A 27,583-nucleotide genomic window follows, 5' to 3' on the forward strand; every position below is an offset into this window, starting at 1 on the left:
GGGAACAATCACACCACACCACTGAGATAAATAAAGCATAATGGTGAACCTTGATATGTTTACACCTCCTAAGAGAGGAGAAAGAGGCCTATAAAACTCCCTCTAAAGGTGCCAGGGCTGTTCAGTTCATTTGCAGCTTGATAGGTAAACCCTGCAGCCTGTTTTTATTGGGACGTGCTGGTCTTAGAGAGCAGTTGGGGTTTAAGGAGGTTTTGGATTGAGTGGGGCTGTTTCTTGAGGGTTTAAAGTACATTTCATCATGTTCAATTTAGACAGGTAGCCAGGGAAGTTTGGATCTTTTGTTCCAGGAGCAGGGAAAAGTAAAACAAGTTACAATTATGGTGCCAAACGGTTTGTCACATCCAAAGCATTGCTAGTAATTTTGCTCCTTACACATTGAAGGAGATCTGGAGTGATGCTGAAAAGCTGAGAAAGTCCTCTAGACCTCTCTTGCTCTTCCAAAATGTGTTTCCTAATCTGTTCTGGTCTTCTGAAGCTATCAGTCTGAATTAATGAAAACAGAGCAAGGGAATGGTATAATTTCTATTAATTATAGAGGCAGGTTTGTGCAATAAACAGAATTCATATCCCTACAGTGCTGCTTAAGTACCTATAATTCAGCTGCCCTGCTCACAACTGCAGCATCTTCTTCGCGTTGTTTTACAAATTAGCAAACCTGGAGTCAGCAGCTGTGTACAGTGTGATGACATTTAGTTTAACTGCAGGGGATCTGATCTGCTGAAATCCACGGGTGGTCTTCCAAGTGCTGCTTTTTGCTGGGATTGAGTTGCATCTCCCAAATTAAGTGCTCCTAGATCAGCTTAATGTTTTCCATAGAAATGAAAATATAGACACTTAGGGAATAGTATCAGTTACTTATTGTAACTGCTGATACTCTTCCAAGTGCTGCCCAGCTAACACTTGGGGGATGCCCTTTCCAAGATGAGCAGAAAGAGGGGTCAGGGCACTGCTGGAGCCAGCCTGACCTTCCAGCTGGTTTGTATTTACAGCAGGGTACATGGAATAGGAACCCACACAGGGATATCTTTGCTCAGTGACCCATACCCCACAGGAATTTATTCTGTGCCTCCAAATCTGCAGAACAGAACTGGATGTGCTGTCTCCAGCCTTTCCTCTCCCACTGCCAGTGCTGGGGTCCTCTGGGGGGACTGGCAGCAGCAGTGGGCTGAATGAGCATCCTCTGTCACACCAAACCTGGGAAAACAGAGCCTCAGGAGGACCTGGCTGCTGAAACCACTGCTGCTCCAGCTGTGATGAGAGCTGGAAGTGAGAGCTTTGGAAGTGGGAAAAAAGCAAAGTTCCTGGGGACATAAAGGAAAGCTCGGAAGGTGCAGAGGAATAGTAATTTTTGTTCCACTCCTGCTTTCTACTTTCCAGATTAAATAAACTTTGCTTTTCTCTGCACTGAGTGAGAGGAAGCAAATTGCTGCTTCCCATTCAGCAGCTGTGTTTGACAGCAGAACTCCTGCTGCAAGCCCAGAACTTTGCACCAGCAAACTGGTGTGACTGGGGAGCACTCTGGCAGCTGAAACACTCCAGCAGCAACATTTCCCAGCCCTTTTAATGTGCCAATAGCAGACCACTTTGGGTGAAAACGTGTTTTGATAGCGAATGACTCCACCAGGCTACAGAAAAAAACCAAAAAGGCACTTCTCTGAGCTATAGTGCAAAAGGTTGATTTTTTTTAATCGACTACTCACAGGGCTGCTGGTGTTACATTTTAAGCATCTGACTCAGGCAGTCGAGTGGAAAGGTGATAAAATCCTTGACTTTGATTGAATTTCCATTGTGGCAAAATGTAAAAATAAATACCAACACTATGAAGAAATAAAAAAAGCTACTATTGGACAAAATGTTCCACATCACTTTTTAAAATCTGTACAGATACTGAAAAAAAATTTCTCTTTTTTGCCTCACATGAAGGTCAAAAATCAGCTTTCAAGCATTCCTTCAACAGGCATTATGTTTAAATACTGAACTGCCTGCCTGTTTAAGGAGTGTATTTCTTCAATTACATCCAACATTAGTGCAGCTGTTAGGATTTCCCAAAGGACCACTGCAAACTGAAGAAAAGCCTTCTTTGTGGTGCTGACAGGCTCTGTGGCAATGCTCTGGCCCCTTGCTTGCTTCTGCCTTCAGCTTCTGACCTCACAGGTGTTAATAAGAAGAAAATCAAGTACCCAGTCTCTTCTGAGTACATATCAAAGAGCACTGAAATGAGGGACTTCATTAAACTTGTAGAGAAGCTTAAAAAGAAGATTTTTTTGAAAGTAGTTCTAGTGTAAGGAAGAGCAGCAAGTATGGGTGAAAGTTAAAACACAATAAAAATGCAGTTCCTGATAATATTTACTCCTATTGAATTACCACTATGAAATCAATAAGGGATAAAAGCCCTCTGGACACATTTGGAGGAAGACTACCAGCTTTTATTCACTTACTGCACTGTATTAGAGAGAAAGACACGCTTTACAAGAGGAACAGGCATGAGCAGGGCATTAGCTGACACCTTCACAAGTTACCCTCCAGGTATGTCTGCTTAAATAATCCAAACAATGTGAAGAATTCAATTACCAGCTTTTAGGAGCAAGGTAGTAGTATGCTGAGAATATCTCCATGTGAGAAATATTTTTGGTTATACTTCCCTTAGCAGCCCCCTCAGTCACAAGCTCTGCTGTAAAGCACCTTTCTAATGGAAATGGTCTTCAGGATTTCAAGGTCAATGTGACCACACAGCTTTTCTGCATTTTGATTCAAATGTAATCCACTTGATCACTGAGGCTCAGAGATTCTTAAAAGAGATGGAGGCAGGAAGAACACCCATAGAAACATCAATCTGGGTGAAAATTAACATGTAATTGTTAAACTGTCCTAAAGAGCAGAGAATACAGACATAACACATGTGTTCTGATTTTCAGCATCTATTTCTTTGTTTCATTAATGGCAGTACCAAATGATGAGGAAAAGCCTTTTTCTGTTTGGGAGAAGGTGGGTGAAGGCTGGCCAAATGATGGACACCTTACACACAAAAACCAGGGAAGGTGAGATGGTGCAGGCAATTATTTGAACAAATCCCATCTGTGTGGCACTGGAGGATAGGGACATGCTCCTGCTCTCTGGGCAGGTCTCCCATCCATCTTCAGTGCACATTTTAGCAGGCAGAATCTGTTTTTAATCTCCCCTGTGACATTGGGTGTGTTAGGACAGGGATTTCTGCCTTGATCCTGATGGTTCCTCTCATTCAGTGACTGCTGGGTGGGCAGCAGTGTGTGGGGTCACTGATCCCAGGGAGGTGCCACAGGGCTCTCCAGCCTGGGAGTGTCCCCAGGACAGAGGTGGGATGTTCCTGTGGCTCTGACTCACTGGTGGTGTGGAATGTCGAGGCTGCAGCACATGAACCACATCCCAGTTTGGGAGGTCCTTTGCACTCTGGGTGCTGAACTCAACAGAAAAACAAGATTCCCTGGAGCCTGGGAAAGGGGCTGGCGCACAGAGCTGCTGGAGAAACAGGGGAAGTTTTCCCTGAAGGAAGGTACAACGTGTGTGGACCTCACACATCCACACACAAGGACGTGTCCTGTCCAGGACACTGCCCTGAGTAAAGCTGTAGGAGGTGGGTGTAAGAACCCCATCTGACTGAGCTGCCCATGCACAGCCTTGAGGTGCTCCCCAGCAGCAGTGGGGATCAGGATGATGCTGAAATAGTGGGATTTGGAGAGTTTGGAGACCTGAATTAGGACCTTTCATGGATCTGCAGCCTGCCCTGGTCAGAAATGTTGTCAGGTGAAGCCACTTGTGGAGGAGAAGTTGTTCGGTGCCAGACCTCTCACTGACTCTCCCAGAAAGTCAATTCTCTCTGGGAATCTTGCACTGGAACTCCAGAACTGAGATGAATATCTTCCCGGGAGCTATTATAAAATAACTTCCCACAAATAGCCCAGCAACCCAAAATCTATCCCTGCATTCTGACAATTTCAGTGTGTTGCCAGCTCACAGCTTTGCTGCCACCAATTCCTTAAGGCAGTTTTGCCCAGCGCTGTTGAAAAGGAAAACACTCATGTGCCCCGGGGGAAATGAAGCATGGAAGTCCCGTTATCACTGACAGAAGTTTTGTCTCTAATTCCCCATCTGCTCTTCTGAATGCTAACCTACAGTGCTGGCACATCAACTTAAATGATAAATAAGGATTCCAAGCAGGAAGAGACAAAATATTAGTCAGATAGGCTGGTGGTATCTGCAAAAATGTGGTGTGGATGCTCATGTTTCACAGAAAAGAAATGATAGGACAAAATAATGTTGTTCTGTTACACTAATCAAGGGAAAACGCTGTCACAGAATAGGACAAAGTAATGGTCAAAATCAGATTTATGTATTATTTTATCTTTCATACATATAGGATACTCCACAGTACCTTCTCACTATTCTTATTGTTATTTATGTTTAGCAGCTCAGTAAAATAGCACACGAGGCAAGAAATCTGTGAGGAGAGTAATAATGTGATGCACAGTGTTAACTTGCTTGTTTTGGAAATATCCATTTATCTTGGTTAAATAGAAGCTTGGCCCAAGTACTAAGCCAAGCAATCATGATTAGGGAGAGAAAAAGACATTCACCTGCTTGGAAACTCAATACTTTTCAACAGTAATAGCACTGCAGTGACACTGTTTGAAGCTGGATGCTTGCAGTAATTAATATAGATTATTGTCATGTGAGGAATGGAAGCATCTGTGACTGCTCCGACCATTGCTTTCATTTCCAGACCAGTTATAAGACCAAAAATACACGGGGTTTTGGTTTCATGGACGTGGCCCTTTCACTGTTCAGCATGCTCCACTGCCCTCAGAGAGCAGCAGAGATTTTGTTCTCATTTTTGGTTCAAAACTGCATTGAAGGCATATGCACACTCTTCTGTCTTAGAGAGACTTTGATTTTCTTCTTTCTCACTATCTTTTTTCCTGAAAGAAAGAGAAAAATTTTTCCAAAGAAAAATTGGTTTTATGCTAAAAATTATACTACAAGGACACATCTGTAGAGATTCATAACTCCTGAGCTATTGTTTACCAAAGAGGCTGAATCTGCATCTGTATCATCCAGCCTACCAGGCATGAACTCATCTGCAGAGCAGGTGCTTTAGAGTTTACTCTGATTTTTGACCTCGGGGCTGGTGCAGCACTGGGCTAAGCCCAGTCATCAGCCTCTTCTCAGCAGTCAATCGACTCCTCAGCTCACCAGATTTCCCATCCACCCCATCCCAGCTGCCCTGTGCATTTCATCACTGCCTCACTGCAGTATGCTGCTGCTCCTGCTCTCTCCTGTGCATCACTGCTCTCTTTTGGGTTGTGATCCTTGTCTTTCTAACACTCTGCTTTCACTTAGTTTCTAACTTTCTCCGTTGCCTTGCTCATCAGGCTGGATTTGACTGTGTCCTAACCATGAATGTCTCCACTAGAAAGGCTTCCTTCTTCTCGCACTGGAAATGGTTCTCTGGGGCATGTAGCTGCCCAGGAGGAATTAGACTTTTGCACTGTTTTTCTAGTCAGCCAGCTAGCTTCTGTCCCTGATTTGTGGCTTGGACATCTTTACCATCACTCCCCAGACTATCACAGAAGATATCTGGTCATGTATGAGCAGAGGTCCCCAGCTGGTAAGCATTAGCTGTGTTTGGAGGCCATGAGAAATATGATTTCCACATTATTCCCTAGAGCTGTTCTATTTTGCTATGACTAGTAGAACTGCCCAATGGAGAGAACTCCCTTCCATTCAATTACTATCTTAATATTGAGCTCATTGCTAGAACAACAGCTCCTCACCACTAATCAGCAAAAACCAGTCAGGCAAAGCAAATAGGGATCTCCAGAGGACACAGGTGTGAGGTCCACAGAGTTGTAGCCATGTTGCACATGACTTAGACTCAAGAGCCAACAGGCAGCTGCACCTACAGAATTACATTTTAAAAAATAAGGGCATAAACATATTAAATTCTGTGAACACTATGTGAAATGGTGCAGGAAAAAAAATATGTCTGGAGCTTTTCTACAGCACTTGGGCACAAAATTTTGTTTTGTGAATCTGAGCAATTTATCATATTCAACTAAGAGGGCTACAGATGGTGAAGTTTGTGTTCTGAAAGGATGACAAGCCACTGCAGAGTGCTTATGATGTCAATTTTACCCTTTTTGTAATAAGACAAAGAGGAAAGATGCTCATGAGAGCCAAGCTGGGTGTTTGTTTTTACCAGAGATTTGCTTATTTCACAGCTCCATGACTCAGTATCAGTCATATTGGATATTCCAACTGTCTTTTCCATCAAGCCCTTTCCTTAGTTTCAAGGGAGAGAAGAACTTGCTACCCAGGGTCTGCCATAACCAGGTTTCTAAGCTGATGTGTCAGGACTATTCACAACCTACCTGTGGACATTCCCCTGCATTCAGAGGTCCCCCAGCAGGTCCAAGAGACCACATGTGATGGAACACAACTGCCAGTCAGATGGAGACACACACTCAAGCTCCTTCTGTTCCTCCAACCCAGCAGTCTCTGACTTTTAGAGCTCAATTATCGTTTCCTTGCATATGTCAGCAGATTTAATACAACATTTTCCCCTGACAGACAGAGAAATTAAACCAGCAGCACACAGCTAAGTAACTTCCTTGAATTTCCAGGTCGCACTGGCAGGGCTGATCCAGCACTCCCAGTCCTCTTCCCTGGTCACTTTTTTGAATCAGATCTTTTAGGAACTTGCCTGCCAAACACAGTGCAGAAGTGGTTGTCTGCAAGGGTGAAGGAGCTTCACATCAGTACCCAAAGCAGAGAGCCAGTGTCCTTACTGGGTGAGCAGTGCAGGCTGGAGCTCGTGTCTGGACCAGGGATGATGCCAGGGAAGAGCTTTTGCAAATCACATCCTTGCTCTGCTCTGAGTCTCTGAGTCACCCCTGTACCTTTGCAGAGGTCTCTGGGCAGTGGTCTTTAGTGAGATGTGGCAGGAGAAGCTGCAGCAGTGGCTCTGTGCTGGTCCTCACTGTCCATTCCTCAGCACACAGGTCTGGCCAGCTGTGCTCTGCTAGATGCTCATAAAAATTAACAAGACTAAGAGCAGAATGCTGTATTTTACCACAGAAAATAAAGTCAAACAACAGCTAAAACTGGGGAGGGGAGGAGGGAAAGGGGAGAACAGAAGACAGACCAAAGGCAGCAGAAGAGCTGTATTTATTTTCTAATCCTATCTCTTTTAGTGTCTGTGATGAGCGCTGTAACTAAAGGAATCTAACTGAATTAGAATTTCAATATGTCCTGAGCAGATTGGAGCTGTTTCCATTCATGAGCAGCACGTCCCAGCTGTAATTGCCTGCTTGCTTATCCACATAGCTCTTTACAGCTAATCCAAATGCAGACTCAAAAATAAATAGTGCCAGAGTATTCACTTCCCGCTGGGCAGTAGTTTGAGCTCTCCTCTGCCTTTGCTTTGTTCTGGCTGCTGCTCTCCATGGCTCAGGGACTGACTCAAAGGAGATAAAGGATGATTGACCTGCTCAAGGAATTAGGTGACAGAAAAGCCACTCCTGCCCTATCTGCCCTGCCGGTTCGTGCCCTTCCTCTGGGTGCTGCTTTGCATCTGTTTATCTTTCTCTGCCCCCACCTCCCTCCCCAGCTACATCACTCATGCAATGTGCTTCTCCTCTGTGGTTTCCCCTAAAAGCTGTTGGTGTCCTCTCTGTCCCCAGCAGCGCATCACCCTTCCTCTCCCTGGGCTCCTACCCTCAAACACACCATTGGTATTTTAGTGCTGAAGTGAAGCTCTCTTCAGGGACATTTGAAAGCCATGTCCTTCTCAGATCAGCTTCTCTGGAGGGGTGTAAAGCTGAGGCACAGTTGCACAAAGCTGGAAGGGGTGTCCCCATGGATGGGACTTGGCACAGCCACAAAGCAAGGCTCTGCCTTTGCTCTCTGGCACAGGCATTGTACGTGTTTTGGCTCTCCTCCCTCTTCACTGGGTGGAAGGTGGTTGTCCACCATTTTTAGGCTTTTTTTTTCAACTACAACCACCACAGACTTCCTGGGAGGCTTTGACTCAGTCTCAGCAGCCTCTGTGCCTCTGTTCATCACCTCTAAAACAGCACTGGCAGTACTCTGTTGTTTCACACTTTGGGGTGTAAATCCCAGGTCCCTCAAATGGCAGCAGTGAAAGGACATGGGAGTCTGAAGCCAGGTCACTTTTGACCAAGTCTTAGCAGCCTCTGTGCCTCTGTTCAGCACCTTTAAAACAGCACTGCCAATATCTGTTGTTTCCCACTTTGGGGTGTAAATCCTGGGTGCCTCAAATGGCAGCAGTGAAAGGACATGGGAGTCTGAAGCCAGGTCACTTCAGCATAGTCAGAGGTGCTCAGCTCCCACTGTGCAACAAATTACCATTAAAAAAGATTTATTAGTATCCAAAACAGTATCCTTTAAGATCTGGTGAAGCACGTACCCACAAAAACTCAGATTTTTTGGGGGAGAAGATCATTCCCTTCTGATGACCATCAAAGAGACTGACCTCAGCATGGAGTAGTGTGCCTCCACTCCATCTCCTTTCTCTCACCCATCTCCATTTCCCACTGGGTTTATCAGGGCACAGCCATGAGCCACAGAGCCTCTTCACTGCCACCCACATGCTCTTACCAGCCAGCCTGGCCCAGCTCCTGTGGTGCAGTGCAGCACCCAAGGTGATCTATCCCTCTGCAGCTGCAGAGGACTGTGTTAAGATTTAAAGGAGAGCATCAAGTGAGGTGGTGCAGCACTTTCACTGCCTTTCTTCTTACCCCCAGGATCCTTCTCCATCAGTGTAATACTGCCTGGTCTTTGGCAGAGCTGATCTCACTATAAAACTCTCTTGGCTCAGCTGGATAAAAGCAAATTGCAGGGAGGTGACCCCGCACTTGCCACTGCTACACCCCTTTGCAGAGCCAACCCCATTTTACAGGCAGATTGTGCCCTTCTCTGAAGCCAGGGAGCAGCTGAGATGATGAATATAGTGCTTGTCCAATGTGTCACTTTCTACGTAAATTCAAATTCAGCACAGAAAGCTAAAAATGTTTGCAGAATCCTGACAGGCAAAGTGGACAATTATGTTCAGCTGCTCCTCACAAACGTTGATCCTCACGACTGCAACGTGCCAAGAGAGGCATTGCCTCGTGCCTGGACTGCAAACTCACCAGCACCAAAACCTGAGGGTGGTAACAATGGCTGGCTCTTCCCCTCATGCTCTGCCACCTGGGCATGGTCCGAAGGTGCCAGGTGCAGTGGTGGCACCAGCACCTCTCCTGCACAGATGAGAAAACTGACTGCTCCAAGGAAACCAACAGGTCACCAAACAAGAGAAGCTGTGAGTCTCTTTCTTGCCTCCAGCCCCCTCCTTTGTAACTGACCTGGGCCACAGGAATTTCTTCAAATTCGCTGCTTCAATCAGCTAAATCAGAATAATTCAGACTAAGTGTGGCCAAGGTGAGGGAAACAAGTTGTCACTGGGATAGTAATGTATAGGACGAGGCACTTGGAAAACAGATACGGAAAGAGAATTGGAGAAGGAAGTTAAAGGTAAAAAGATCCTGAAGAATAAAGGCTATAAGGTCTACAGACATGCTGGATGGACTAGGAAGGTAGCTGCTGGGAAAGTGGAAGCCTAGGGATGTGGGGTATAACCAATGGCAAAAAAAAAAAAGCTTTTTCAAAACAAAGAAAGTCAGCACAAGAGAGAAAAACATCATGGGATGGAAACCTGGAAGATTCACAGGTTACATTTTGAAGTGTAGACATATTGTTATGTATCCGGTACCACAGCCTTCCTGAATGCTTCTTTTTCTCCTGAATATACTGGAAAGAAGGAATTAACAATTGTTAAAGGTGACTTTAAGTATAAAGAAATGCTGCCTTAGAAAACATACCCAAATGTCACTGTGTTCCACACTCAGCTAATCTGCACCTCTGTGTGATGGCTCCAGCTGTCCCCAGCAGCCCCACTCTCCTCCTTTGAACATGGAATGTCCTGGACATGCCTGTGACATGGGAAATCCAGCAAGAGCACTCTCTGTCCGGGTTGTCTCCCTCATTCAACTCAAAATCTGGATGGAGAGCTCAGCTCTGAGCTCTGAGCTCTGAGCTCTGGGGAGGTTTTGGAGCAGGTCAGAAACAGAGGTGAAACATTAATGAAGCATCATTAACCATCAGCCATCCCATACTCTTGTCAGGACATTAACACCAGCTGCCCACTGTCCGTTTTCCCCTTGCCCAGACTGAAGGTCACTGCTGGTTGGGTTAGCCTGGTACTGCAGCTGGGGCTCCTGAGAGGCTGCAACAAGAGCAGCAATCTGTGTCACTCTGCCCTGCCCCTGTCCATCAGCTGTGGAGCAGCAAAGCTCCCTCACAGAGGCACAAATTCACCCTTGGGTGTTGCTTTTGCTGCTCCTCCATTCAGAGCTGCTGCTGCTGCCAGAGCATTAAATGTTCCCTAAGTGGTGACTGTCTTCTGTTAATGCAGATGCATTTCTTTTGTGAGTTAGCTTAATTGTGTTCTTGGTGTGTGTTTTCTGTTGTGTTTTGGATGCAAACAAGGGTCCTTAGTCCAGTTCTTTTATTATTTTAATACCAGGACTGGAAACCTGCCCTGGATCATCTCCTAAATCAAAGAGGAACATCTTAATACAGTAGTTACTTCCACCACTCTGCCTGGGAAACTTCTCCATGCTCTAAGACACCTTAAAGCCAGACTACCCTCCAGTCAGGCTACACTTTACATTAAAAATTCAACAGGCTCTTTTATTTACTCTCCCATCCTTCATCACACACCACTTTCCCTGTTTTCTGGCTCATCAAATCCATAAGAGAACATTCTATCACCAGACAGAAGCACAGTCTTATACCAAATAGGTCTTATACCTATTTGGACATAAAATCTAATTGTTGATATTCAGTAAATTCACCTCAAAGTGAACAACTGTCTTCTTGCAGGTTGTCTTTGATGTCTGGCTTCAGCCTCTTCCTTTTCTCATGGGTGATGGTGGGTGGGACTATTCAAAAAAAGCTCTATCCAGGCATGAGAGAGACCAAATATTTCCCATCACTCAACAGCCACTGACCCATCTGTCCAAGAACTGGCACTGGCTGTTTTGGGTGGCAAGGGGAGAGGGTAACATGTGGGCTAGCAGGAAAACTTTGGGGTTTCCAGAGAACTCCCTTGGGGTTTGAGTGGATCTTCTGGCTGGGAAATACTGGGATAAAGCATCCAGCAGTTGCCAGCATGGACAGTGGGGGATGTGGGTGAATTCACAGAGCTGAGGTGGTCAGTGATTGAATCTTTAGGTGAATGTTTAGCTTTTGTTGCCTTCTGATGAATCAGGGTGTCTTTTATGAGGCAAAATTAATGCAAGTGCTTCTCTTTTTACAGTGGCCACACTGCCCAGGAAATGAAATGTCATAAGGGGAAAAAAGCTCATTAGTTTGGTGCTGTAAATGGTTCTCCAAGGTCTCAGAAACCCTGTGATTAACATAAACATAGGCAGAGGCAATTACAAGCAAACACACATATAAAACCCAGCTTTCCATCTAAAAACATGGTCTGCAACATCTCTTTTTGGCTGTTCACAGCTGTGGTGACCTAGAGGTAAGGGACTTTTCATACCAATCATGACACAATCTGAAGGCAGAGGAAGGAGAGCAGCCAGCCCAGGGTGAAAGTGAGGACAACAGAGTAACACTGGGTATGTAATATAGTCCCCAAGGCACCAGCTAAGGGATTTTGTGATTTACCCTCAGAATTACATCCCTTTTTGGAGCAATTTGAAACAAATGCTACCCTGTTGTGTCTTCTTGACACTGAAATCCTCAATCAGGTGGTTGCGTGTGGACATGCTGATAGTCCTTAGGACAGGGCAGAATAGTTATAATTTTCTAAGAGCTGTCTCAAGTCTTCATCTTGCAATGGCTGAAAAAGTGGATGTCTTGTCAGGTTGTCTAGTGAGTTCCCTGAAATCCACCAGCAGGTAATGCTAAAGAAGAGGATGAGAACAAGAGAAGGTGGGAGCAGTGGTACAGCATCACAGACTCCTGTGTTTGTACCAGACTGTGCACTCTTTACTCTGCATCTCTGCCCTTAGAGCCTTGAGCTCTTTACTCAGAATAGACCCAGATATGAGGAATGAGGTGTGTTTTGCAAAAAGCAAAGCTTGGCCTCCTTGTCTGTCACTGTGGCAACCGTGCCAAGAGACAACTGCATTGATGCCACGTTGTGTAAATAGTGCATGAGACAGAGGTGTCCAGGCAAGGTCAGGCAGAGAGGCCAGAGTCCCACCCAGCACCCTGACTGGCAAAAGTCACCTCAACTACAGCAGTTTGTGGATAGCCTGCCCTATAGGTGTATCCCCCACAGAGTCCTGGCAGTCTAAAAAGAAGCTTGAAGCATCTCTTCTCCACTGTTTTTAAGGTGTTTTTGTGACTTTAGGTGCTCTGTCTGTTGAGGCAATAACACAATCCACTCTGCATGCAAGGCTGACATCCTGCAGTAATGAGTTGCACAGGCTGATTACTTGTTGCATGATAAAAATAAGTTGCCAGCAGCTGACTCTGAGAAGCCATGGGGATAAAAACCAAGAAAAAGTAGTGTTATTTGTTTTCCCAGAAAAGAGAGAGGGCACAGTGAAGGAACACAGCTCACAGAGACTTACCCAGCAGGGGAGAAAGGCATGGGAGTTTGACTGACCTGGTGGGGCAGAGCATGCTCATGAAGATTGCAACTTTGGAGGTTATGAATCCTCCAAAGGCCTTCAAAGAAAGGTCCTGGGGAGTTTGTGTTGTTGCTGGTGCACAATAGGTTTTTACCTAATGTCTAACCCCTGCCTAAGGGAACCATGGACTTCAGTCACTTATTCGACCTTTGGAGCAGTGCTATGATGTCATCAGTGTTACAATTTTACACAAAATTAGGTGTGCAATTGTGTGTTAAATAGTGGTAGTTAGCTTGGATTGCTCAACTAACGAAGCAGGCAGCTTTAAAGCTGTCACATATGGACTGCTCCAGGGCACTGGCACTACAAGGGAGCCTGAAATCACTCCGGCTTCACTGGGAACAGAAGCATCCCTTTTCCTCCTCTGGCATCCCCTCAGTGGGACAGACCCCCTCACCCAGCTCCCTGCCCAGTAATTTGCTCTGGAGCTTATAAATCTGGGTCCCTGCCCAGGAAGTCCTGCCCAGGTGTCCCTGTAGGCTCAGAAAGGTGGCAGAAGCTGCAGATGACCTCTAATGTGTGCCCAAGTTTTGCTTAATTAAGAAAAGGCTCTCTAATAGCATTCACCACCATCTCCTGATGGCTCTGGGACCACTCAGGCTGTGGCAGCACAACCAGCCAGGCTCTTCTGTAGTGCATGACATCCTAAAGAGTGCAATGGCATAATTTAAATAAAACATAATTTTATTTTCCATCATTAAGGGACTCAGCCTGGGGCAGGCTCAGTCCAGCATGCAATGTGGCCCCTGGGTAGCTGGTCTGACCCCTCCTGCATGGCTTGGAGCAGGAGCACCAGCTGGGTGGTCACTGTGGTGCTGTCTGAGGTGATGTGGGTAAAATCTCATCCAGCAGTGTGAGGATTTGGCTCAGGGTCTTGCAAGTGAAATTTCTGACCAATATCACTATCAAAACACTTAGTTGTTGGCTATATTAATTAGATCCCAGCAGATGCTACTTCACCTTCTAAACTATAGTTACTTCAGGGAGGTAGTACCTCATCTTGTTGTCATTCCCCAGTACTTAACTACAGTGGTTGTATGGAAAACCAGAATTGTTCTTGGCATTCAGGCTGCACTGATCACCACAGAATCAGGGATGGGGCTGGGGGAGATTCCCCTCCTTCCTCCTCCCTTCTTCTGGACCACCTTCTTGTCCAATTTGCTGTTCACCAATGCAGCAAAAATCTCCATCAAACATTGCCACCTCTTATTTTAAGCAAGGTCCTTGTCTGCAAGTCCCAGTCCCGAGCCAGCACCTGAGCAGGGCAGCAGGATGCCAGCAGGGAGGAGGTGGCAGGAACACCAGTTTGGCCAGTTTGCCCAGCCAGCTGCCCAACCAGGGTGAGGACTGGGCCTGGGGCTGTGTCATGGCCCCTGTGCTGGGGGCTCTGGGCTGACTCCAGCTGGAATGCCCAGTCCCTCAGCACCCATCAGCCTGTCTGCTCACTGATGGATTTTGGCTCCTGTCCATGTCAGTCTTCCCCTGCAGCCACCTCTACAGTATTTAAGTATTCTCCTGGTTCACCACTATGCAAATATTGAAATTAGCCCTTTGCATGACTATGGAGACAGTGACATTAGAGATTTTCTCAGATCATGTGCCTTCTCTGCTGACAGCATCAGCCATCAGGTTTATTTTTCAGTGAGCTAAAGAATGGCCCCCAGTGTATGAAAACTTCACAATGAACTATTTGGTTTCTGGATTTTTTTTCCCCTTCAGCTTGTATCTGAATGCATTAAAAACAGAAAATGTTGTGCTGTGAAAGAATGCAAAATGCAGCCTCCACAGGAATGGCCCAATTCTCAGAATTCAAGATTTTTAACTGAGCCTCACTCACTAAAACCAGAAGAAATTAAGAGGGGAGCCATAGCCTCACTAGCAGGTCCAGTGTGGCCTGAGACCCTGAGAGAATGCAACAGAGCTCATGCCCTGAAGTGAAGCAAGGAAGTCCTTGGGCAAGGATCTAACTGGCCTCAGGACAGTAATTTCTCCACGGGAAAAGATATCTTTGTCATATCAGTTACATTTCCACAAAATGCTGCATTTACATCTCATACATCTCATACTGCCCCGTTCAGACACCTTCCCTGAGAGCCTCACCCTGCAGGGAGCTGCAGAACAACCAAAAACCTGTAATGAGTGTGGATGTGCTTAAACAATTGCCATTTTGTCCCCAAAAAATACTGCCATAAGAACACTGGACACAGCTATTACCTTTTATTGAACTATTGATGATTTCTTGCCCATGGTATGAACCCTTTGCAGCATGGAGCAGAGCTAAGCCTGACCAGCCAGCCTCACCCTTTGCCAGTGGGGCTAATGGGGTTTATTCTCCATTCCAACACACTGGTCTCTCATCCCCATTATTTTACATCTCACCTCAAGTTAACAAATGTCCATCCTCAGAGCACAGGGGGCATGGCCACAGGAGATCTGGCACACTGGATATTCCGTGCTCTGCTATGTTGGATGGACAGTGACAAAAATTATCCCTCTTCCCCCAGGTCCTTCCATCGTCCCACTGCAGCGAGCAGAGCCAACACTGGGCAACCCTCTAAAATGTTTATTTGGACCAGTGGCCGGGGATCTACATCTTACAGACATGATGAGAAAAGGTAAAGGCACCTGTGCTGATTGTCTCTTATGGGTTTGCATATTTGTGAGTGTGGCTTCTCCCCAGTGGTGGCACTGGAGAAGTGAGGGATGCAGAGGGTGCTCTCCCTGTGCCCACAGCCCTGCTCCACCAGGAGCAGCCCAGGGGTGCCAGGGTTGCTGTGCCAAGCCAAAGCAGAGCCAGGGGGCAACGCCAGGGCCACGGCCAAAGTCTTCCTTGCTCTCAGACATCAGCAGCACACCATGACCATCTCTGATTCAGGTTTAAGAGCACACTAACCCCCAGCCACAGGTGTGCAGCCCCAGCCCCTGGGAAGCCTTCATGCTTTTTGCAGGTGTCCTGCCTCCAGCCACCAGCCACGCTGTTCCCCAGGCAGATCACTGCCCCACAGAGTGTTGCATGTCACCATGATATTTTCTGAAAAATCCCTTCACCCAGGATTTTCTCCTGGGAAGCTGAGAAGCTTCAGCTTCTCCCTGTTTTGCTGCTTTGGAATGTGGTTTTGGAACTTCCCAGCACGTGATTTTTTTAATTTAATGATCAATCCTGGTCCAGCTGTGTCACGACTCTCTGAGTCAGTCACAAATTTTTATTATTCATTCTTTCTAGCCTTTTGATGTATCCTTTTCCTATCTTTTAATATAGTTTCAGTACATTTTTTTAATATTATATAATATCGTAATATAATAAATTAGCCTTCTAAGAACATGGAGTCAGATTCATCTCTTCCCTCGTCCTGGGGACCCCCGCAAAGACCACAGCTGCACACCTGAATGATGTATCCAGCTGCCAGAGATGATTTCTGGTTATACAGGTGCAGGTGTGAGGATGAGCCTGTGTGCATACATTGCACAGTAGCTGGGGGCTGTTCAGCTGCCTGAAAGAGAGCTGCTGGCTCACCAGCCCACTGGAGTGGTGTTGCTGGAGGGAACAGGCTCAAGGAGACAGAGGAATAAATGAGTTACTGGATCTCCCAGGGGAGCAGGGAAATGTGCCAAAGAGAAGGGAAAGGAAGGGGAGGTTTGAAGTCCACAGACAAAGGCAGTGCTCAGTTGGGAACAAAAGAAGTTAAATATCAATGATGAAATAATAATTGTCAGTAATACTCAGACTCATCCTTCCAAAATCCCTCTCCTTTGTAGTAGGATTTGCTGGACAGCTTGTCTTGTCACAACAAGGACACATTTGCCTTTCTTTTCTTTCCTTTGCCCCTTTCCACCTCTCCTTCAGTTCCTCTTGCAGTCACTATTAAATGTAATCACAAAAAATCACACTCCAGTGAAACAAAGCCAGATATCAATGTATCTACAGTGCCAATTAGCAAAACACACTCTTCAGTAATTCTAATGAGACGTTACTGTTGGCATCTGCTTGGGAATCTGCACTCCTGAATTCTGGCAGCAGAGCTGCCCTCAGGACCCTGAGATTCTTTGGAGAATTGGCTGATTCTCTGAATGTTTCTGCAAAGGTTGCATAGGTGTTCAGCTCTTTGGATTATCTGATCCCAAACAGATATTTTGAAGACAAAAAGGCCAGCTTTGCAGCATGAACTTTCATTGGAGCTGGTTGTCTAAATGCTTCCTGTACTTCTGCCAGTCTTTTCTTTAACTGAATTTTCCCCAGGCTAATGTCCTTCTGCATTAGAACGCTGTCATGGTCCAGGGTTGGACACTTGAAGGAGATATCTGCCCACACTTTGGGCTGGCTGGAAGCTCCTGATTAGCACAGCCTTTGACTCTCACCATGCCTTGGAGCTGGGCTTATTAACTTGGGCTGAGGGCTCACCAGAGTCTGGCCAGTGCAAATCCAGGCAGAGCTCATTCCTGCCTGCCTGCAGAGACAGGGAATAGGGAGCAGGATCTCTGTGCCTACACACCAGCCGTGGTAAATTCAGATATCTTGACAAGCCTTGGGGTGGGTTTATTTCCCAAGAGGTTCTGTAGAGCTCTACAGAAGGACTTCTTTGTGCCTTGTGAGTGATTAATAAAACTCAGGAGGGAAAGGGAGGAAAAGATGGAAATAAGAGAGTGCTGATGGCAGCCTGAGGACTGCAGAGGAGAGGTGTGAATACAGAGCAAGTGCTGTTAGTGGGAGAATCTCATCCTCCAGTGTCTGGCAGTGATTTTAACACATGTAAGGTCACCAGTGCCATCATTACATCAAACAGGTGGTGCCTTTCGAGAAATTACTCACCTTAAATGACCCTTCCCCAAGAATTTTGTCCTTTAAACTTCAGACAGGAAGATTGTCACATGGATCAGTGAGCTTGTCACCCAACATGTGCTACAACCACAGACTTTTGAGGGGTGGCACCACAATATTAACTGTGCTGCAATGAGCCACTTGCTCTAAAGGAATCAGGCATCTCTGAGGCACTTCTTTTGCAGGATCAGCACCACAATATCTGTATTTCATTGCTGTTTTAGCCATCAACAATTCCTCAGCTGCCACATTTTATGCTTTGGAAAACTAGAGCCTTCATTCTTTCTCAGTTGTCAAAGAGGTTCTCCACACCATTGCAACCATTGGAAAAACAAAGCACTGGCTTGGTTTGGTGTGGTTTGGTTTGGTTTGGTGTGGTTTGGTTTGGTGTGGTTTGGTTTTGTTCAGTTTTGTCCAGCCTGGTGAGAAACAGGGAAGGAATTGAGTGAACAATTCTGTTACTATCTATAGGAATCCACCTACAGCCATCACTGAGTCTGTTCTGAGGCCTCCAGAGATATTTCCTGTTGCCATAGGTCTATTAGCAAAAACTGGTGCAGCCAAATATACCTGTAAAGAAAAATGTAAAGAAGGTGGCTTCTGAGCAGAAAAATCCCTGAACACAGGGAATTCTGCAGATAAGACTCAGGAGTAATTTCTGACCATTGCATTCAAGGATTTCTGATATCAGTAAACACCTCACCATGAGGTAATTTGAGTGACATCTGCATAACAACTGTGATATCAGAGAAGGGAATGTGAATTCAAAGTCATTCTGAATTATTCAGGCAGGCATCCCTGTCTGACTGCGTGGTGCCAGAGGAGGCAATGTCTCCCTCGGTGTCACACCATGGTCCCTCTGCAAGGGGAGGGCTTTGAAGGTAGGTAATCTGTGTTTATTTGAAATAAATAAAGTAATCGCAGGTGCCTGGTTATTCCAGCTTTCCCATGAGGACACTTGGCACTCTTTACAGAGCTCTTAGTGCTGCTTGTTCTGGAGCAGGAGGTGCAGAAGGATCTGCTGACCACATTGAGGGGGATCCCTGCATTGCTGCTATGCAGGGACATGGAGAGGGAAATCTGCCTGTCCCCAGCAGAGATCTCCCCTCTGGCACCTGAGCCTGGGGAGACCAGGCAGTCTTTATTCTCAGAGCAACTTGGAAGAAAGGACAGGGAAATTTAGCAGGGGAGAACTTCAGTTTGGAAATGATCAAGGGCACAAAGACCTTTTGTCCTTGGGGATTGCTTCCTATTAAATGCCTTTGCAGAGGTCAGGGAGACCCCATGTTCTGACAGCTGGGGTCTCTTTAAAAACCAACAGCCCCCCTGGATGGCATGTGGGGAGTTATCCCAGGGAACCACAAGGATTAGACGGAGTCACTTCATGAGCAGAGCCTGGGATGCAGCGACCTGTACTCAAACACAGCTCAGCAGGCAGCTGGCTGTGGCTGTGCAGCTCTGGGATCCAAAACCAGCCAGCTAAGCAGGGCATCATTCCAGCTGACTGAGCAGAGGGAGGCCCCTGAGCTGTGCCAAAAGTTCACAGGACACGAACCCGCCCACCCCACAGAGCTGCACACTCATGGGCAGGGCACTGCTGCTGCCCCGCTGAGGGAGGTGCTGAGACTGCTCTGCTCTGGCCAAATGCTGGCCAAAACATATTGTGTTCCCCAAACCAGGGCTCTCAGGGGCAGAAATGTGAGGTTGTGTAGCAGCAGACATTCCCAGTATCACGCAAAGAGAATTGGCACCTCTCCAGTGCAGGCACAAGAGTGAGGAGGAGGAGGATGAGGAAGGGTTGGTCAGTGCTGTCTCCTGGGCTGTGGCAGGACTGCTGTCATGGGCTGGCATGTGCCACACCACCACCTATCCCAGCAGGGCCACCAGGCTGACTCCTGGCAAGGATTCAGGGGCAAAAAGAGCCCAGTGAGGTGCACCAGGCTATCACTTTGCTGTTGTTCGGCGCTTTGAAAAGCAAATATTTACAAAAGAGCAATGGAAGATGTGCTCCAAGCCTGACCTCTGAGGCAGAGCTTTCTTTAGTTTTATTTCCTACAATAGGTGAGCTTGGAGGATGAACCTGGCAGGTGGCCACTGGTCACCTTTGCCAGGTAACTCATTTTCACTACACACCCTTCAGTCCCTCCTTTTTGTTACCTCTGATGGTGTGTTCCTTGGCTAAAGCCATGCAAAGCACTTGTAACCAATCTCAATTAGTAATTTGTTTTCAAATTGTCCATTTGTATCCCTTTTATGTCCAATGACATCAGTGAGTGATTGCACTGGGCCTGTTTTATGCCCACACGTTGACATAAGTTATGCTGTGTGATCGTTTAATGTGCTGGAACTGCATGACAATCTCTGCCTTCCTGCCTGCTTCCATCTGGGAGCAATGCAAATCCTAATGACAGCAGTTAAATACAGTTTGATAAATAATAATAGAAGAGTAGCATTGATTATTACTCTACATTACTTCTTTGAATGCAATTGCATCTGCCAGTTTACAATATATTTTTTTTTCCAAACAGCATAGGAAACCTTGACAGGCTGAATTACCATTTCATTTCCAAATAGGAAAATACTGACAAGCTCTAAAGGATGGTTTTGAAGAGAAACCATGGACACCTAAAGATGTAAACCACAGCTGGATAAAAAAAAACCTCAAGGGTTGTTGGGTACAGGAGACTATTGACTGCAGTACTGTCTAAGCAAGATTTTTCCTATAAAACCCCACACCATATGTGCTTTTCCTGGCTATGACTCATCATCTAAACAGAAATTCAATTCCAGTCTCAGAGAGTCTATGATTAAACATATTTTTTGCTGTTGCTTCTACTGTGTTTATGTATGATTTCACATCTGTCTTATCTCTATTTCTTTACCCTCAATAGCCAACATAAGTTCTCTGGTTGACCTGACTCAGTGATTTTTTTTTTTTTTTCCCCCACGGGTGAGTGAAACTTGGTGGCTTCAGCTGAAAGGAGTGGTGGGTTTGCTAGAGGCCAAAGTGACGTTGATGTTGCTCACCTGCCATTTTGCAGACAGTGGAAGAGGAACTTCTCCCACGTGTACTACTGTGTCCATGTTATGGTGGTGCCAGGGCTCAGAGGTGCGCGGTTCACATGCTTCGGGTGCTGCCTGGATGATTCTAAAGAGCCATAACAGAAAGCACAGGAGATTTTGACCAGCCTCAGGTCTGTAAGTACATTTTAAACCCACAAAGTTTGAGTGTGTTTGAAATGTACTCAAATATTTCCTTCTCCACCATTGTGTCCTCATGACCCATTGAATCATCAAAGGCTCGGAGATGAAAGAAGGACTTATGGTTAGAAAATGCAAAGGACTCTCTGCTGAAGGGGGAATGGTTTGTTGTATCTTCTTTTTCTCTTTTTTTTTCTCTTTTTTTTTTAATCCCAGAACAAATAACTCTGGTGGATAATTCTCTGTGAGGGCTTTCACTGTAATGAGTAACTGGGCTTCCAAAAAGGTGTTTTATGAATAAAGTAAATAAGCTCCCAATCAAAAAACCCCACAGAAATCAATTGCAAAATCCCCATAGTGTTTCATAAGATTTGAGTCACACTCTGGGCAGGAAATTGCCCAAACCAATAGCCTGTAGTGAATCAAAAAAGAGAGCATGGTCCTTTCAGATAACATTAACGATGACTTTCTTCAGGCTATTTCCTACATGTGGTAACATAAGACTTGTTACCCTATTCAGATGGAGAAAAGACACCTCATACACCTGGATATCTTCTGGTGGCCTGAGATGGCACTGGCAGGTCAAATGCACCTCTGGGATAATTCTACTGAGCCAAAGAGGCTGTACCAAAGAAGTGTTTACTGAGCTGGCACAAGTGTCTAATATTTGTATTTGCTGTAAGGGGTTTTCACCTTTTCAGAAATGGCTGTAATTTGTTTTGGAGATGAATAACTTTCCACCAGGTCAGAGTGAATCTGTTGGAAAAGGACACCAGAGGACCTTTAAGCCTTTCTCTCCCATGAGATGGGTATGGAGGTGGAAGTGCCCACCCTGTAGAGGCTGCATTGATGATTAAACATGAACTTCACATAAGAATGTATTATTTTCAACCTCAGAAATATTTACCAAAAAATCAGGGATCACGACCTACTGGACAAAAGGAAAACAGTGACAGCCCTGAAAGCTGGAGAGGACCGGGCCATTCTGCTGGGGCTGGCCATGATGGTGTGCTCTATCATGATGTACTTCCTGCTGGGAATCACGCTGCTGCGCTCCTACATGCAAAGGTAACTCCATGGCTGGCCCTGCTCTCACACCCCCTGCTGCAGCTGACTTCATCTGGCTTGTTCTTTTGGTGTTTTATTAAAGGTTTTTGATTGTTCATGTGGTCAGCACAGGCCTAACTCTGCACTTCCTTGCCCCAGTGTAAATTAGGCACAGCCACAGTGAAAACAATTTGAGTAATACTGGCATAAAGTGAGGGAAGAATTGGAACTGTTTGACAAAATCTCAATCCACAGGCTTTAGACTTGGCACAGTTTAACACCAGTATAATGTCCATATCAGCTGGCCTGCAGATTGCTGAACCATGTAAGCTTCTCAGGGCTGCTCCTGCAAAGCCCAGACTCAGGACAAAAGAGCAAAAAACATTTTGCATCCTTGAGAAACAGTCCACTTCTAAATGAAAGATGGAGAATTAATTTGGGAAAGAAATCAAGCTCTTTGTAGCAAGTAGTTTTCCATGTCGGTTATTACTTTCATTTTAACAAGTGAAATCTTCATGAAAGATAGTAATTTGCTGAAAGCAAAAGACCATCTTCCATCATTCCTGCACTGCACTTAATTTTTTCTGAGGCTGTCTCTGGCTTCCTCCTCTGCCACGGAGCAGAGAGCTTGGCCTGTGATTCATTAACAACATTTGTAATCAGTTTTCAAGCATCAGCCCTATTAAAACCCAGCACAGACTGCAGTAAGACTGTCAGTGGTGGGTTTTTCCTGCCCCGATTGGTGAAGTTAAGAGAACGAAAAATGTGTAACTGGGGATCAAAATATTAGTCTGCCATGCCCCAAACCACGCTAAGGCAGGGGCACATACCTGGAACATTTTGGGTTAAACACCAGAGGCTTCTTCTTTAGGCACAGCAAGAAGTGCCTGCAGCTAACTGGTGTGAGCATCCTCAGTTATACTGGTGCACCTGCATGAGGATATTCCCTCTTGACCCTGCAGTGATAAGGAATACAGATGAGGATGAGCTGTACTGATTTGCAAGCGTCTTATTTATGTGATAAAGTTATTTGTCCCTTTTTAAATCAAGGCAAAATTTTGATTTTGAAAACTGAGATCAAGACCTGTTAAGTATCCAAGAGCATTTGCTATTCCAAATTGCTCTCCCTGATCTTTCAGCAATATCAGAGTCAATTGCAGAGGCTGCTAAGGTCAAAATTGCTCACGTGGAAAAAGTTGATTTATAGTATATGATGTGTGAAAAAAAATTGCCAGATGATATCAAAACACCGCCAAAGTATCAACTATTCCATCTTCACAAGTCTGTGGTAGGTAGGTGTTACTTTATTACCCCCCTGCATGAATAAAACAGCAGCCAGAAAGGTGAAAGTGAGGAGAAGACAACCCAGGAGCCTTTGCTGTCACTTTTTTCCACGCAGACAGATTTCCTCAAGGGTTATTCTCCTTTACAGCAATACCTCTCCAACAAATACTGCCTTGGAGGGTGAAAAAAGTTCTTTCATTCAATTTCCCCCCAGAAAACATAGCATAATTTAATATAAATGTAAAACTGAATATACAAGCAGAATTACTGCTTAAGTAAAACAGCAATGGAATTAGTCAGATATTTTTTTTGCTATGCAAAGCCCCTCATGGGTTTTTTGAGGGGCAAGCAGGCCCTCATCCCCTTTGTGGCAGGACAAGCCACCCACCTTGGGGGTGAGCTGAGGGGCTGAGCACCATTAAAGGGGAGCCCTGGGTGAAACCTCCCCCAGCCCTCAAAGGGCTTTTTGCAGAGCCCTCAGTGTGCCCTTTCCCCAAGGGAAACACAGGTGTAGGTTTTTAAATAAGTGCCAGTGAACATTGCTAGTGCACAGCCAGGCTCCATGGCTCCAGTTCTAGCCTCTGGTGAATTGGAGATGAGATTAAATCCTCCAGAAAAGTTACAACCACTGACTTAACTCAGAGGAAACCGAGCAAGCTGCCACTAGGAAAAGCTCTCCTATAGGCAGGGCTGCAGGAGAGAGCTCCTATGTCTTCATGTATATGAGAATCCATACTCTGCTAATTCAAAATTGTCCTCCCAGCCTTTACTTTAAATTGACCTGGACTTTGAGTTAACCCTCAAGTCTTAGCTCAGGTGTCTTGTCATGCAGCACCGTGTGTGTTGTGCTCTCCCCAGCACAGGCTGCTCAGTTTCCTTCTCTCTCTGCTGGCACCCTTTCAAATACACCTTCTCCAGCATAAAAATTCCAGTTCACTTTCCATTTATACACAGGCATAAGTGAATAGGGTAATTTTGTAATTGATTTTGGGTAATTTTGTGCCCAAAGGCTAAACTTTGGGTGCTACAGAATGAAACTGTCTGTGATGTGTGACATGAGGCAGCCCAGGCTTTGCTGCAACACGTAGCCTCTCCTGCAAGATGCCCCCAATAGATCTCTGATGGGAATCCTGAGATGGCTTTAGTGCTTATTTGCCTATTCTTGCCAGGCTCTAATGTCTCTTTTTTTTATTTCCTGCTTAGTGTCTGGACAGAAGAGACTCAGTGCTCGCTTCTCAATGCATCCATCACAGAAACCTTTAACTGCTCATTTAACTGCGGGCCAGAGTGCTGGAAAATCTCTCAGTACCCCTGCCTGCAGGTGTATGTTAATCTCACCTCTTCTGGCCAGAAGCTTCTACTCTACCACACCGAGGAAACAATGAAAATTAATTCTGAGGTAGGAGCACAGAATAAAATTTGTTCCTAAATGGGTTTCTGGAGGGCTTCTCATCTCATTACATCCATTCCTCACTTTAAAGTGATATAAGGCTTCCAGCTTCTTCTTCACTGATAAATACAGAGCAGAGAAAGCAGAAATCAGTGCTCACATGTCTGGAGAGGGGCAACTTTCTGCCTCCATCCATCCCACACAGGGTGCTGTGCCCCAAGGGCTGGAGCCTCCCTCATGCTTTTCAGGAGCTTTACAGGAGCAGGGGATCACTGATCACACTGATATTCTCTTCGAGCTGTAGACAAGTCACTTCCCACCCAGGAATGGCTCCCCATGACAGTGAGCACCCCTAGAAATGTGCAGGGAGCATCCATGTGGCAGTGGGAATGGAAATGGCACCATTTCTGCAGGGGGTGGGGAGAGAGGAGAGCCCATCTCCACCTCTGGTGACAAACTCTGAGCCTGAGCAGCTCCCCTGAGCTCAGCCACTGCACTCACCCTGCAAAGACCCCGAAAGTTTGCTGGGTGGGGGGTGCCAAGGTAAAAGCAGCAGCATAAACATAAAAGGCCTGGCTTTGGGGTGTCAGTAAGATAAAGAGTCACCCCATCTTTACAGCACAGCTGCTCTGATTCCAGACATTGAGCTAAGGGAATTATTTTGAGCAAACCTGAAGAATTCCCATCCCTGCTTCTGCAGGTACAAGCTCCAGCATTGCCCCATGCAGGTGGGATGGAGAGAACTCCTGTCTGGAGGCTGAAGGGAGGCAGCAGATGCAGAGAAGGCAGCAGCAGCACAGCTGTGGACCTGCCATGGGCCGTGCATCACCCCCTGCCTTCCACAGGGAAAGGAGAGCTGGGAACAGGGAAATGCCCCTCTCCCCACCTCCCTTTCTTTATATTATCAACTCCTGTCTCCCTGAGAGTGCAAACTGGAGGGAGCTGGGACACAGTGGGATGATTAGACTTACAGGTGCCAGATTTCCTTTAACTGCTTGGTTATCCAAGGTCACTGAACCCCAAACTTGGCAAAGCACACCCAGAACAGCAGATCCCTGGATCAGGCTGCTGACAAAGTAACCTATTGTGTTTCTATTTATGGCAGCTGTTCAGTAGAACAAATTAATCCTGCATATTAAGATGAAGTGATATTAAAATTAGTCAAAGTATGGCATGGTTGCACTAGGCTGCTTATTCTGCTGGATAATTAACTCTCGTGGCTGGGAGATGGAGTCCTCTGGCTCTGAAGTGTGAAATGGAGAAGTTTCCCTTTTTTCCCCTCCACTCTGGCATCAGTGCAGGAAGAGGCACTCGCTGTCCATGACGCCTGAGGCAGGACAGACCTCACTTCCTGCTGAGGCAAAAGCAAAACCGTGATGTTCACGCCTCAATTTGATTAAAAGAGATCAGATAAATCTCTGTGCTCCACTGACTCAAATAAATAAAGAGATTCAGCATAAATCTCCACATTCTTTTATTGATCATTTTTGCTTACTGAAATGGACTTTGAAATTCTCCCAGATGCCACCTCCTCTTAATTTAGTGTAGGCACAGTTAATACTTCTCCAGCCCAAGGTTGTTTTACAGGTTAAGCTCTGCTCTCAGGAGGATTCCTAGGTTTTCCTGACATGCTGCTGGCTATGTGACCTGAATACAAAAGCAGTTTTGAGTGGAAGTTTGCAATGTCTATAAAATACCTGTCTTCTTGCTCATGGCTCAGATCAGCAGAGTTTTCCAAGCTCAAATCAACACAACCAACCTCAGCATTCCAGATGTGATTTTCCTCTTCCCTGGCCAGAAAGCATCTCCATGCAGCAGGGATGAGTGCTGATGTTCCAGCTGGGTGCTAACCTGTCTCTCTCCATCCATTTACTCACATTTGTGTTCCCTGTCTTTACCTTTGCCAAATAAACAAAAAACAACCTCATGCCAGGCTCACTGAGCTCTGACATTACTGGGGGACAACACAGGACACAGTCCTGACACTTTCAAAAGGTGACACCCCTCCACCAACCTCTCTGCTTTGCTGAGCACCACACACAGAGACAGAGCAGCACCTGGAGCCTGCCTCTCTCTTCTCCCCACCAGCCAAAATCCACTTTGATTTTAAATCATGGTTTATCCAGGAGAATTGCTGTCTAACCTGGCTGTCAGCTCGGAGGGTGGAGTAAGGAGTAGGTACAATTTATACTGAGATCTACAGCATGCTGCTGCCAGTCTCTGGTGGGAATCAGTGGGAAGTCAGTGGATATCTGTCAAGCTGCTCAAGTCTTTCCAAGAAAAGCACATCAGATTTTTTTCTGGCTTTTCATTGCTCTTGCTGTGCTTACTTTATCTCTAGCCTTTAGGACAAGCCCAGCCCCTTGTCAATACCACAGGCAAAACAGTTTAAATGCTTCCATGGCTTCACTTTCCTTCCTCAGCTGCCAAAGGCTCTAACAGCCTCTGCAAGAGATAAATCAGCCACAGAGCCAGGCTGTCACCATGAGGAAGGGCTGTGGTAGTTAAAGCAATTAGAGAGGCCCCATTTTGATCTCACATTATGTAATTTTGACTCTTTTCATGTCATTGGAGCTGCTGCTGATTTGTATTGGCTCTCCGTTAGTGAGATAACGAGAAGGATTTAATCACCAAAATCAGCTGTAACTGCCTGGGACTCAGGAATTATGTGGATTCTCAGGGTTTCTCACTGAAGACTCAGGTGTTTATAATCCAGGAAGGAGTTTGCCTGGAGCAGGGAGGGGAAGCAGAGGTGTTCAGCTGTGGATTCCAGTCAGGAACTGGAGAATTCCATCTGGAGGAATCAATTCAGGCCAATTCAGACACAGGATTCCTCCTTCAATCCTTCTCTGAACCTGTTGCACTTTCCCATACAGGTGTAAATTGACATCCTGACCACTTTCTCACAAAGATTGCCACAGCACATCCTGTCTAGGTTTCCAGGCTCAGCTTGGACACCAATCCCAGCCACAGACATATGATGAGAGTGGTGTATTTCACTGCCCAGCCTGAACTGGGGGCTTTTCTAGCAATGGCCTTTTTAGTGTATCTTCACTGATTCAAGGGAAACTGCCT

The 27,583-nt window shown here is 45.8% G+C and overlaps 1 protein-coding gene across 3 annotated transcripts in view; it reads left to right on the forward strand.

The window, feature by feature from the left end:
* Positions 1-27,583, forward strand: part of LOC120504418 (calcium-activated potassium channel subunit beta-2) — a 139,076-nt gene that overhangs the window by 106,368 nt on the left and 5,125 nt on the right. For all 3 annotated transcript variants that reach the window (XM_039713894.1, XM_039713895.1, XM_039713893.1), the window contains exons 2-4: positions 15,275-15,385; positions 21,685-21,855; positions 24,322-24,517. In XM_039713894.1, coding sequence (XP_039569828.1) covers positions 15,275-15,385; positions 21,685-21,855; positions 24,322-24,517 — 478 coding nt within the window. The remainder of the gene's footprint in view (positions 1-15,274; positions 15,386-21,684; positions 21,856-24,321; positions 24,518-27,583) is intronic.

Source organism: Passer montanus, unplaced genomic scaffold (assembly GCF_014805655.1).
Source record: "Passer montanus isolate IOZ18808 unplaced genomic scaffold, ASM1480565v1 scaffold29, whole genome shotgun sequence".
Classification (NCBI taxonomy): Eukaryota; Metazoa; Chordata; class Aves; order Passeriformes; family Passeridae; genus Passer; species Passer montanus.